Source organism: Nymphaea colorata, chromosome 2 (assembly GCF_008831285.2).
Source record: "Nymphaea colorata isolate Beijing-Zhang1983 chromosome 2, ASM883128v2, whole genome shotgun sequence".
Taxonomy (NCBI): domain Eukaryota; kingdom Viridiplantae; phylum Streptophyta; class Magnoliopsida; order Nymphaeales; family Nymphaeaceae; genus Nymphaea; species Nymphaea colorata.
In genome coordinates, this window is record NC_045139.1 from 29,841,830 (window position 1) to 29,854,035 (window position 12,206).

Consider the following 12,206-nt stretch of genomic DNA (forward strand, 5'->3'; position numbering starts at 1 on the left):
CTAGTTCAAGGAATTGCTTCACTAGATTCATCTAACAAATGTGATATCACTAATTAATGAGAACTTATCAAACAATTTACATCACCAATCCAATTGCTAAGTTGCTAGTTCTTAGGATCAGTTTATTAACCTTTGCTTTTTTCATAGAACAATTTACAAGTGGTTAAAACAAAAAAAAAAAAAACAGCTACGCGTTATGGCGCTTAAAATAAAACATTATTTTCTGAAAATTTCCTTTGTTGACCTTTAAGCGCTTAGCCGATGAGGATAAAAGAGCATTTAATGACAACAACATGAACATTTTTTTTCCATTTTATATTCATTTAATCTGAGCCGTCGATGCGCCTGTCACGTGCCCGTACGCTGTCTCGTGGATTGAGAGCCACTTATATTCCCGTTGGATCGTGAGCTTCATTAATACGAATCGGGATCGCATCCCACGCATCCTCCGCTCCGAAAATCAATGTTATAAAAACCCTTTTCAGAACAAAGAGGAGGGAAAGTTTGGTTTTTTGTTTAAAACAAAATTTGCAAAATGCAGCTTCATGTTCAGACTATTTGCGCCTTCCCACCCTTTTTTATAAGGAATTCCTAAATCCCACAGCTCCTTGAATGAGACAAAGACACTAGAAGATTCGGATCCATTTTGATTGGTGATTGACACTATTATGTCAACTCCTTTGAATCTTATTATATAGAGTTGTACATATATAATACATAGAAACCTACCTATAGGAATGGAGCAGGGATTAAACCATATCCATACAGACTTGTTTGTGAACAAAGGCAAGCTCATGTTGAGGTTCTTTTTTTCAGCTTCAAGAGCCAGCATTTATTATCAGCCAGAATTAAACTGATTTTCTTTTTTTATATCCCTTTTTTTATTGCTAAAATAAAAGGTTAAATTTGAAAATAAAAGAATCCACACAAAGGCTAACTTTTGGTAGCCTAACTGGTATGTCAATTTCTTTAGTTTGACCTTAAAATATCTCAAAAAGTATAAGGGCGCGTTTGGATGCTTGCCCAAAATGGAGTTTTGCCTCTAAATTGTTGTTTTTGGCTTGTTTGGGTGGGACTGAAAATGACATTTTCAGAAAACCAGGTTTTTTGAAAACACTGTTTTCATATGTGAGTAATAAAACTGCCCCCTCCCATGTTATCCTGCTCTTCCAAACATAAAAACCATGTCTCCCAAAACTCAGTAAAAAAAAAAGTTAGGTTATATAATTTTTATAAGTCAGGTTTTATCGACAATCTTTCTTTCAAGGTGTCATCCAAACTCTATCTAGGTCAAAGATATCAATGCATTTTTGCAATCATTCATGGGTGTTCTTATATTTTAACCTATATTAATTTTGTAAAAACTACTCCAACAGGTTGATTGAAAATGTATTGTTTTTAAGTAGTTTCATGATTGGGCCAATTTTTACTATAAAGATAGTTGCTGGTTCAATTCTCATCGACATCAACCCCTTACATTGCATGTGCCCAATAAACATAGGTTTCGAGGTTTTATGGTGGTAAAGTTTCTCGACTCGACCTTTGGGTTGAGTTTGATAGGTAAGATCTGATGCTGCATAAAATGGTGTGTTTTGGAAGATGAACCGAAAACTTTAATTGCATTTTAAAAACCATGAATTTAAGATCGGATGGATGAAAATGAAAACATCTATGAATCTAAAATCTCACATAACTACTGCAGTGAATCAAACACAGCAACCTTGTTTCTATATTGGCCAATTGGATTCAAATTGTATGCCTTGAAGAAAAACTAAACTGGTCCACACCACTATAAATTTCCAAACTCAACTCACGAGTGAGAGGGAGGCGCCAAAGCGATCACAGGGAACGTCATATCGACGCTTTTGGAATTTAGTATGTTCACAGAAAGATAGAACCAGAAGAGAGAGAGAGGAATTACTATTGATTCAGTATTCGCTTCACTGTGAGTGGAGAGTAAAGACTGACATGACAAAGGGGATGATGGGGAAGAAGGGAAGCGCCACCGAATTTTACGCTCTCCTTTCGCTCCTCCTACTATTAATTTAATTCGCCACTCTCCCTCGGATTCCTCCCATCTCGCTTTGAACTCCAAAAACCCGCGCTCTCTCCCCCTCCTCACATTCTCTCTCTCTCTCTCTCCCTCTCTTTTATCTCTGACGTCTGACGAAGGAGCAGCAACCTCCGGGCGACACCTGATCTCCACCTGTTTCTCATCCGATAGAAGAAAAGACAGGTACGGAATTCTCCCTTCAAACTTCGAAAATTTTGCTCCCTTGGATTTGCCCTGCCGATTCGTCGCTCGGGGGCGCAGGTCCGGCTTCGATCTGGCTGGGATCTGCAGTGCCTCGCTGCGGGAGGACGAGGAGAGGCCGGATGATGGCGGCGTATGAGTTTGTATCCCCCAGGTTGGGGGAAGACATCGGTCTGAGTTGTGAGAGTGTTGAATTTAGCTCGGATGAGGGCCGGAAGTGTAGAGTTTGGAGATCATCGGAATTGCATGCACCCTTTTCTGTGGTATTTAGCTGGGGCTGGTGACGGTTACGGGTTATTTCGAGTATTCTTTGGTGGAATAATTGCCGGTTGTGCCAAGAGTTCCCGTATTGTTTAGAATTTAGCTCCAAAATTTACAATCTCCGGACCGCAATTCGAAAGGATATTGAAACAGGGGAGTATTTGAGCTCGGCAGATATTTCTGCACTGAATTCCGGAAGAGATAGAAGAAAAAGGGGAGGAAGGGAACGGTAGGTAGGTTGCGTGGTGTACAATTCGAAGAAAGCATCAGGTAGGAAAACTGATTTATTCCTCATTCCTTTTATTTTTTTTCGTTGGGAGGGGGAGCGGCGGGGAGGGAACTCTTTCGATTTATGATTGCCGCCTTGGTTTCTTCAGAACAATCTAAAGAAAATTTCAGTGGATTGCAAATTTTTGTTTTCTTTTTTTTCTCCTTGTATATCGTGAGTAAAATAGTTGCGGGTTCGTGCTATGGAGGTTGTTCTAGCTGTTTGTTGTTCTAACGGCAGGTTGGTTGGACCCCGTGAGAATCTTTCTCTTCCATATGCGGGAGAATGATTTTCAAGAGGTCACCATGTCCCCCAGTTCAACAGTTAATGTTGCTCTGAGAAATTGAATCAAGTCTCGTTCACTGTCAGACTCCAAATATCATGAAAATTACGATAAGAGTCCGCTTCTCGGGTGAAGCTTGCAATACGAAAGCAAATGTGCCCTAAGATGCACCTCAGATTTTTCTAGTATTGGAGATATCTTTTTCTCTGTTTCTGAAATAACTTGGAATTCGAATTATTAACAATGCAAGGCAGGACTAGAAAAATTTCCGGATACGAAGTGTCATTAATGATATAACTGTCATGTTGTTAATAGCCTGGATGGAGCCAATGAATGAACCCAAGACGCTGGAGAGGACAGAATACTGATGCGGGTGATGGGTTCCTACGACAGCTGTAAAATTAGAACCATGCACAAAAGCAGACACATCGTTACATGGACTCCAGAGGTGAGCTTGTTAATTAGATCTATGTTCTTCATGTATGATGAAGTTGACTATTTGAGTTGTGTTTCTTTTTATTTTTTATATATCCTGTTCATCTTTCAAACTGTAAAGCAAATTCATTCACAGGAAGATGAAATTCTGCGGGAACAGATCAGAATACGTGGAACTGAAAGGTTGATTACATTTGCCACCACTTGGAACTTCTCCTCTGCAGTTTCTTGTAAGCTATGCTAATTTCACGTTCACGAAAGCAATGTTTTTATGTTTGCAGCTGGAAGGACATTGCGGCAAATTTCAGGAATAAGACAAGCAGGCAATGCAGAAGACGGTAACTACTTGATTCAATAGAATCACGTTATTTACCTTTAGCTCTTTCTTGAATATGTGTATGTGATTGCAGGTGGTATGCATATTTAACTTCAGATTGTAAAAAGGGTGGATGGTCCGAAGAAGAAGACAGGCTTTTGTGTGAGGTAAGAACTTGGTCTCTGTTGAACTTTATAGCCATTTAGTGCTGGAATTTCTGAAGTTGCCGGAATTTTTTCAAAGCCAGAGCTAGTTAAATTTACATTATTGGCTCGTAATTATTTACTGCAAGCTTGGCATTTAATCTCAAGATCCTGTTTAGGAGTTTAGAACTCTTTCTATTTACAGATAACACCAGATATTTATTATAATCCCAGTTTCTGTTTTAATTTTTTTATCAGGTTCTCAGTCTTTTAACTAGCATATTCTATTTATAGGACTGTAGAACAAGGAAGCACTTCTGTAGTTAGGTGCATAGATAATCTGATTGTGGAATTTCTATTACTGCAGGCACAGAAAATGTATGGGAACAAGTGGACAGAGATAGCAAAAGTGGTTTCAGGCAGGTAACCAGCGTAAATCCTACCATAGCGGGGCTGTTTCCCACTATCTGTTTCCATGAAGTTCGACGCAGACTGATTCTCACATTGCCATGGAAATGGTGTTCTTTTGCGTATGCAGGACAGACAATGCTGTAAAAAATCGATTCACCACACTCTGCAAAAAAAGAGCTAAATATGAAACTTCCATAAAGGAGAACCAGGGCATTCTTATCAATTCAAACCACGGTCCATTCATGCTTCCGAACCAACAAGGTGCTGCATACGAATCTTATACAACACTGCCACTTGACAGAATCAGGTACCATCAGTTTTGCAGTACTGAAACTGCAAAAAGTAAATAAGAAGAAATTAGTATGAAGTTACTCCAAGGCTTACTTGTCGTGTGCAATAGGATCGTGGAGGAGATGTCTGCTTTGCATGGTTCACATAATGACACAAGAGGGAAATCAAAAGGAACTTTTGGATCTCAACATCAGAAGATGCAGAACATAAGGTCCCCCCTTGGTGCCCTGGACCTGAACAATCTGGGCAAGTTTCCAACCTTGAATATCAAAGAAATGGAAGGCCAACCACATAAAGGTACCTCTATTCACATTTTCTTTTTCATGCAAAAAATGGCAGTCCTGCCTTCCTTTGTTGATAAAAATCAAAAAATGGACTTCTGTCTCACTCTTCTGTTGTTTTCCATAGTTGCAACTTCCAGTAAAGCCCAAGGGATTTTCCTTAGGAAGGATGACCCTAAAGTCACTGCTTTGATGCAACAAGCAGAACTATTAAGCTCCCTTGCAATAAAAGTTAATGCCGAGTGCTCAGAGAAAAGCCTTGAAGATGCATGGAAGGTGATGTTGACTTTATTCTTGCAATCAAAGCATTTTTCTTTATGCAGATGTGCAAAGTATGCACTTTGTTGTGGAGATGCTTATAAAAAAAATCTGCATACAGGAACTACAAGAGTTTCTGCAGCAAAATAAAGAAAATGGGAACCCCTATTGCAAGTTTGATGATATGGACTTACACTTTGAAGATTTCAAGGAATTAGTAGAAGACCTAAAGAATGGTAACTTACAATTGGACTCAGACTCGAGCAACCATCTGGAAAGTCAGATGCCTTGGAGGTGGATACGGATACTTATCTTGAAATAGCAAACAAAGATATGTTTACGTTCATGATAGACCTTTGTACTGACATCATCTCTTCTGTTTCCTTTGTAGTTTCAGGGAGTATGAAATGCACACAGATTCTCAAGTCAGCTCTGACTGCAGCATTGGGTCACACGTCTCTTATCCTGCACTGGATGAACTAGAGCAGTATCAGACTTGTTCTCTAAATATCATTTGCCAGTCAAGTTGCAATCATCAGCAAGATGGTCAGGTTGGTGCTAATGAAAATGGGTGCTCAACGGAGGCCATTGAGATTGAAGGTAATCAACACACTAAAATTGCCCTTGAGCGCTTTTTTGTTTTGATTGTCCACCTTTCAGAAAGTTATAGAAATTTAAGTAAGCAAAATAGGTATGGATTTTTTATGTTTTGGTTTAAATTTTAAATAGTTTTCCCCCCATGCTCCATTTTATATAATTCATGAATTTATTATTCATATTTTTTCATGACTAACCTCAGTAATATTTCTAGTAGTTCTGGCTGTGGCGATGAATCTCTCAGGCTAGAAGTTGTGGACTTAGTGCTAAAACTTTAACTGCTTATTGATGTTAATGTTGAACTTCATACAGCCTCCTACATGTCATCTACTACAAAATTGAAGGGAGAGGCTTCCGTATCTTTAAATAGGGAGTTTTGTTCCCCTCTTCAAAGTATCCCATTCTTGCGCTCGTATGCTGATGGAATTCCAACTCCGGAGTTCTCAGCCAGTGTAAGAGCCTCCGTCTCTCTCTCTCTCTCTCTCTCTCTCTCTCTCTCTGTGGCACACACTTGTACAATCCTAGATAACTAATGGGTCCTCTTTTCATGGTTTTTCAGGAAAGGAGATTCCTACTTAGAACGCTTGGGGTCACATCGCCATCACCAGCATCAAAAGCTCCATTGCTGCCACAGCCTTCTCAGAGGTCCACTCCTCCATGCCGAAGGGCACTCCTCCATAATTTCTGAGTCCCTTTCCGTTTCCTACCATCGTAATGGCCAGCAGCATCGTCCCTCTGGTGCTTATTTTAGACATCCCTATGTGCTCTCGTTGGGTGTCATCAGCTATTTCATTGGGTCTGGTTGGGTACTCGTATACGAAGAACCTACCCCACATCTCTTTATCGTGCTTCTTGTACATACCATATTATACAAAAAATATATGGCGTCTCTCTTCGAGTGTATCAGTTTCTTTCATTCGTCGGCATTTCAGATGAGAAGGTGAAGACAATAACAGAGGATCAGCGGATAAAGTAAGGATCTCTCTTTGTCTTGACGAGTTTTGCAGCTTATGTAAAATAGTAGTGAAAGGGAAGTCATTGATGTTGGTGCTGTTTTATGAGGCAAATGTGGCCCCTGCTTTCTATCAGAACTGTAATATGTGTGTATACATGTTTCTGTATCTTTGTCTCTGTGGTTAAGGAGAAGTGGCTTTATTTTGTTACCTAGCACATATTCTTGCGCATAATGCTAAAAAAGCATTACAGGTTTGATGGTAAAGAGCACACCGAAACATCATATTTCGTTGAAAGCACCATCTTATTATCCACGTAGGCGAGAGACCAGATTACTCAGCAAACCGGACCGAACAGAAGCGCTGAAGTCAGACCGGGGTGTGAGAACTTGGTAAAAATATATTGGCTCAAATCATTTTACTGGTCCTCAGATGGTGGGGAAATACTCAAAACTGAGTCAAGCGTTTCATCTGAATTTTTTAAAAAATGCAGCCCTTTGCAGTTACAGCAAAGCAAAGACCAGTAACAAAACTTTCACAACAGCAGGCAAGATTTAAAAAAAAAAAAAATACATATCATACATCAGATAGATACACAAATTCCAAACCAAGAATGTCCCTCAATCAATGAACGCGCGGTGACTGCCGAGCTGGTTGCAGCGGGGATGCTACTGGAGTTCCACCAGCGGATCGGGGACTTCGATGGTGGTGATGGTGCCGTGCTGGTGATCTATGACTGGATTTGTGGTGACCATCGTGCTCCGGAATTGCAAGTTTTGCCAGCTCTTTGGTTGACTGAAGCTGTTCTAGTTTCTCCAGAACCTCAGTCATCTGAGGCCTCGTCTTCGCCTCTGTGTGGATACACTGAAAGGCAAGAGCTGCTGCAGCCTGCGCGGCCTTCTGCGGATACTGACCCTCCAATTTGGTGTCCATTATGCGAAATACCTTTCGCTTGTCGACTAAATGAGGCTTTGCCCAATCAACTAAATTCTGCTCTATACCAATTCTGGCTTTGTCGACGGCACGGCGTCCAGATAAGAGTTCCAACAGCACTACCCCGAAGCTATAAACATCACTCCTTGCAGTCAGGCGACCTAGCAAGAACCAGCAAGAGGATCAGGAAACAGACGGCTACAGAATTGCATTGGACAGTTTACATTGAGGAGGGTGATTTTTCTTCTTCCTAATCTAAGCAGATGGCTCTTCGAAGATCAACTGAGGTCCATTACTAACCAATCAAGAAGGATATATTAATCAGTGGTATAAGCGATTATTCATCAAACTGTTGGCACTATGATTTAGAATCAATATATTGTTTTTTGTGCTTTTTAGAGGCTAAAACTCATGAACACACTGTTTATGCAACCCATTAAGATTCCAGCAAAAATTTTGATTCTACTCCAGGCAAACCCAGAGAAAATAACTGCAAAACTGTGAAATATGGAAACACTGACCTGTGGCTACATATTCTGGGGCCGCATAACCATGAGTTCCAATAACTTGTGTCGAAACATGCGTCTTATCACCAGTAGGCCCATCTTTCGCCAAGCCGAAATCGGAAAGCTTTGCATTGAAATCCTGTACAAGAACACAATTACACTACATGTATGATGATTATTGCTTGCGAAAATTATTTTGAGAGAGGAGAAAAGCATAGATGTGAATCGCATTCTTTGTTCAACTTACTGCATCAAGAAGAATATTAGAAGCTTTAAAATCACGGTAGATGACTGGTGTCTTCGCATTGTGCAAGAAGGTTAGGCCCTTGGCAGCACCAATAGCAACTTTCATCCGTATTGCCCAAGAAAGTGGCTGGGCACCACCTGCAGAAACCATTTTTGGAAAATTTCAGTTCCATATGGAAAATGTCATAACAATTAAACAATTGATGCCCATCTAACCAATAGAAGAATATCTTGGATATATAGTTATATACTACAGAGATTGGAAAAACACATCTACCAACTAAAACAGAGAGAATGAAACAACATGCATCTCCTGATACATAAGCTGCATGAGTCTGCAGGGCTCTGAGATTCAGAAATTGGCTTCCCATGACATGTTAAGCTAAAGAAGATTTATTATATATTAAACAGCAGACATCAGATGATGGGAAGAAAAAGGTTTCTGCACCAGGCAACTAGCAAGGACATGCATAAAAATTAAGGTAACCAAGAAAATTTTCTTCAACAAGTAACCAATATACAAAAATTTGAAGTAAATAACTATGATAAATTTCTGCCATACCCTTGAACACAGAAAATACTCACGTCTAAATAAATGATTTTCCAGACTTCCTTTGGGCATGAACTCATACACCAGCAACCTGTTCTCGCCTTCTAGACAGTACCCAACAAGTTTTACAAGATTTGGGTGATGAAACTGGCCAAGGTAATTTACCTCTGCCTGCAATGATAAAAAGTTCATTTTATAAATGTAGATATCAACGAAATGATATCACGCAAGTTCCTGATCATTGGCTTAAACCAAATTTGATTCTATATAAGAGGATAAAGAATATGCACCATCTTAGATGGATAGTCAGTTCTCTTTAAAGAGAAACGAACTAAAGATTCAAGAACTGTATCAAGAAAACCTACCAGCCACTCTCTGTGGCCTTGAAATCCTTCTGGTTTCAGCTTCTTGACAGCAACAACTATGCCAGCCCCTGGTCTGGCAGCAGTCAAGGTTTGCTCGTCTATCCATCCTTTGAAAACATAGCCAAATCCGCCTTCACCAAGAAGGCTATCTGGACGGAAGTTTCTGGTAGCACTTCTAAGATCACTAAACGTGAATGCCTTCAGATTTGGTGATGACAATATCTCACCCTCAGATCTCAGGTGAGGAAGGGTTCCCAAGGAAGGCAGAATGGTCTGCTCCGAAGGTGCTGATACCGCAGCATTGGTGGAAGCTTTTGACGTATCTGGTTGCATACAATTAAAAGAGAAAAGAAAAAAGCATCAGAAAATAACACCAAGATTCTATGAACCAAAAAAATGGATGACATAGTTCAATACGTTTACTACCATCCAGTGAGCGATGGTAAATCAATAACATAAAAAAAGTGTACAAGTATGCAAACAAAAGCAAACAAGGTATCAATGCACACCAAGTGCTAAAGCTCAATCTACATTCAATGCCGTGGACAATCCAAATAAGCAAACTGTTGTTTGGAGTAACTGCGACAGGGATAAAAAGGAAACCCAAATAGAGAGCAGCTTCTAGTTTTCAGTTATTCTCCCACCCGGATAATTCGTGCGACCGAGAGAAATTTGTCACACCTCATGAAAATTTTAATATGTAAATCAGAAAACTGCTCGATTTTACAATCACAAAATGTTCAAGAATCAATGTGAAATTTGAAACGTCAGATACAAGTACAGGAACACAAAATCGATGCGAGAAAAGTTCAACAATAAAATTCAGACCAGACAAGCAAGCCTACCCCGTAGATAAATCCTACAATATTCCTTGCCCTTTTGCTCTGTTCTGGAATTAAATACTGTGTACTTAAAGGCATATCCCAGTCCAAGCAAGAAAACTTAACTCTTCATACACACACAAAGACGAGAGAAGAGACAGAGAGCAGAGCAGAGCTTTCTCTGCATACATGAAATCGTAGTAACTGAGAAATACTATAATTTCTCTTACCATTCTAATTTATAAAATGTCAAAGGAACACTTATATGAAGAAAGAAAAACTCAAACCCATTTCACAAAAGATTTCTCATTTTCCTTATTGTGGTTATACTTCATCTCTGAATTGCAAACTGAAGCACGACATCAGCCATCACGTACACATCTCCATGTTCAGAAGCTTCACTAGAAAGATCCACCTAATCAGTTCGGATTTTTCTCATTGTGGCAAAAGAAACATAAGGTAGCAAGAAGAAGTAAGACTCCTCATTTCCAGTCAATTTCAATAATATTTTCTATAACGAGGTCAAATTTCTTTATGTCGGACTGTCATGGTCTCTGAATATCTCCTGAATTAGGGTTTCACCATTGCTTGACCAATCTGAATTCACCCACGAAGTCTATTGGAAAGAAAGACAAGTAACTCTAAAAAAGGAAAAAGGATGGCAGCTGAATAATCTATCTCAAAAACTAACTGATCCAAATCCACCACAACAGTCAAACCTGCAAATCCACCAAAAAGTTTTCCATAAAAAGAGCAAAGGAAAAAGAACTAGAAGCGAGGAAAAACAAAACTTCCAAAACCAGCAACAATTCAAAATAGCATCTCCCCCAATGGAAAAACTCTGCGGCAAAGAACAGAAAAGGCAAGAAAACAAGCTTACCAGCATTCTGATTGCTCTGGGTGCTATCTACTCTGCTGGGTACATCGAAACAATTGCCCATCAAGCCAAGGATACTCAACAACAAGGCCAAACTCCAAAACCTTTACTTTCTGTATAATCCCATGACAGCTAACAGAGAGCCATCTCTCTGAATCTCTTTCCCCGAGTAGATACTCAAACCCCTCCAAATCAGTCTCTGTGTGTGTGGGGAGAGAAGGACAGAAAGCAGGAGAGAGAGAGAGAGAGAGAGAGAGAGAGAATAAGAACAGCAGAAAGAGAGAGAAATAGGAGAAAGAACAAGAACGCGAGAGACGCGAGAGAGAGAGAGAGAGAGAGAGAAAGAAGGCGCCGAGAAGGAACTCCCTTCGTCGCTTCCCACAGAGAAAGTGACAGGCTTGTTTCTGGGTATTTTCCACCATTTTTCCTTCGTGGCTAAAGAATAGAAAAATAGATTGGTTCCTCGAAAATTTTACTGAAGGTTGGTTTTCCCTTCCCTTCTTTTTACTGCTTCCACTTCAATTTTATTAGAAAAATTTACAAAATCAGCATCACTTTTATGCAGAAAACAAATTACTCAGGACAGTAAATAATTCTCAAAAAGCCACTTCCTCGATGAATTTTAAATGTAAAATATTACTTTTAAAGCAAACTAACACATCTGCACTTCCCACATTCTTTCTCTTACTCTTAACTCTTGATCACCTTACATGTTTTTCCCCATAATTTGATTCTTGAAAAGTTGTTAGTCATTGGTTACTTTGTCAACATTTTCAAGGGATTGCCTAGAGAAAAATTAATTCAATAGCTTCAATTCTTTCAAAGACATTTATATATACAAACAATCAAATATTTCAAAACAACAATAATAAAAATAAACATATTTGACTTTGCCACTGATGGGGATGATGATTCAACAATCGAGCAATAATTTTGTATTTGCGGAAAAAATTAAGTGGTTTTCATGCACGTTTTACATTTTATCCATCCATGCATGAGTGAGATTTCTTTAGTAGCGTTTTTCTAAGGGCGAGAACACCCTCAATTTGGATTCACTTATTTTCCACACTGATTTAATTACATTATAGCTTTCAAACCAATCACATCTATGATACGATAAGGTTTTAGGACAAAAAATAAGGAATTCTATTGGACGT

The 12,206-nt window shown here is 39.3% G+C and overlaps 2 protein-coding genes across 3 annotated transcripts; one reads left to right on the forward strand and one right to left on the reverse strand.

The window, feature by feature from the left end:
• The first annotated feature begins 1,898 nt into the window (after window positions 1-1,898).
• On the forward strand, window positions 1,899-6,965 carry LOC116249232 (transcription factor MYB124-like). 2 transcript variants are annotated; one of them, XM_031622446.2, is made up of 13 exons: window positions 1,899-2,236; window positions 3,382-3,514; window positions 3,638-3,684; window positions 3,783-3,839; window positions 3,912-3,984; window positions 4,328-4,383; window positions 4,499-4,678; window positions 4,772-4,959; window positions 5,071-5,219; window positions 5,323-5,495; window positions 5,599-5,801; window positions 6,111-6,250; window positions 6,358-6,965. In XM_031622446.2, the coding sequence occupies exons 2-13, from the start codon at window positions 3,434-3,436 to the stop codon at window positions 6,484-6,486; spliced, it is 1,476 nt and encodes a 491-aa protein (XP_031478306.1). In that variant the 5' UTR covers window positions 1,899-2,236; window positions 3,382-3,433; the 3' UTR covers window positions 6,487-6,965. The 2 variants fall into 2 exon arrangements, with proteins under 2 accessions (XP_031478306.1, XP_031478304.1); XM_031622444.2 differs by having other exon boundaries at window positions 1,900-2,236; window positions 5,593-5,801.
• Window positions 6,966-7,205: 240 nt separating this feature from the next.
• LOC116249234 (probable serine/threonine-protein kinase PBL3) lies at window positions 7,206-11,437 on the reverse strand. The gene is made up of 6 exons (XM_031622448.2): window positions 11,053-11,437; window positions 9,352-9,674; window positions 9,022-9,157; window positions 8,438-8,574; window positions 8,206-8,329; window positions 7,206-7,845 (listed from the first exon to the last, which is right to left on the reverse strand). Exons 1-6 carry the CDS (start codon window positions 11,111-11,113, stop codon window positions 7,376-7,378), a joined length of 1,251 nt encoding a protein of 416 aa, XP_031478308.1. The 5' UTR covers window positions 11,114-11,437; the 3' UTR covers window positions 7,206-7,375.
• Window positions 11,438-12,206: the final 769 nt, after the last annotated feature.

Coding starts and splice junctions, on each gene's coding strand:
- LOC116249232 (XM_031622444.2), top strand. CDS start 3,434: ATGCGGGTGATGGGTTCCTACGACAGCTGTAAAATTAGAACCATGCAC. Junction 3,985..4,327: donor AAGACAGGCTTTTGTGTGAG/GTAAGAACTTGG, acceptor CTATTACTGCAG/GCACAGAAAATGTATGGGAA. Junction 4,384..4,498: donor GCAAAAGTGGTTTCAGGCAG/GTAACCAGCGTA, acceptor TTGCGTATGCAG/GACAGACAATGCTGTAAAAA.
- LOC116249234 (XM_031622448.2), bottom strand. CDS start 11,113: ATGGGCAATTGTTTCGATGTACCCAGCAGAGTAGATAGCACCCAGAGC. Junction 8,575..9,021: donor GGAAAATCATTTATTTAGAC/GTGAGTATTTTC, acceptor TGGTTTCTGCAG/GTGGTGCCCAGCCACTTTCT. Junction 7,846..8,205: donor CCCAGAATATGTAGCCACAG/GTCAGTGTTTCC, acceptor GGTTCTTGCTAG/GTCGCCTGACTGCAAGGAGT.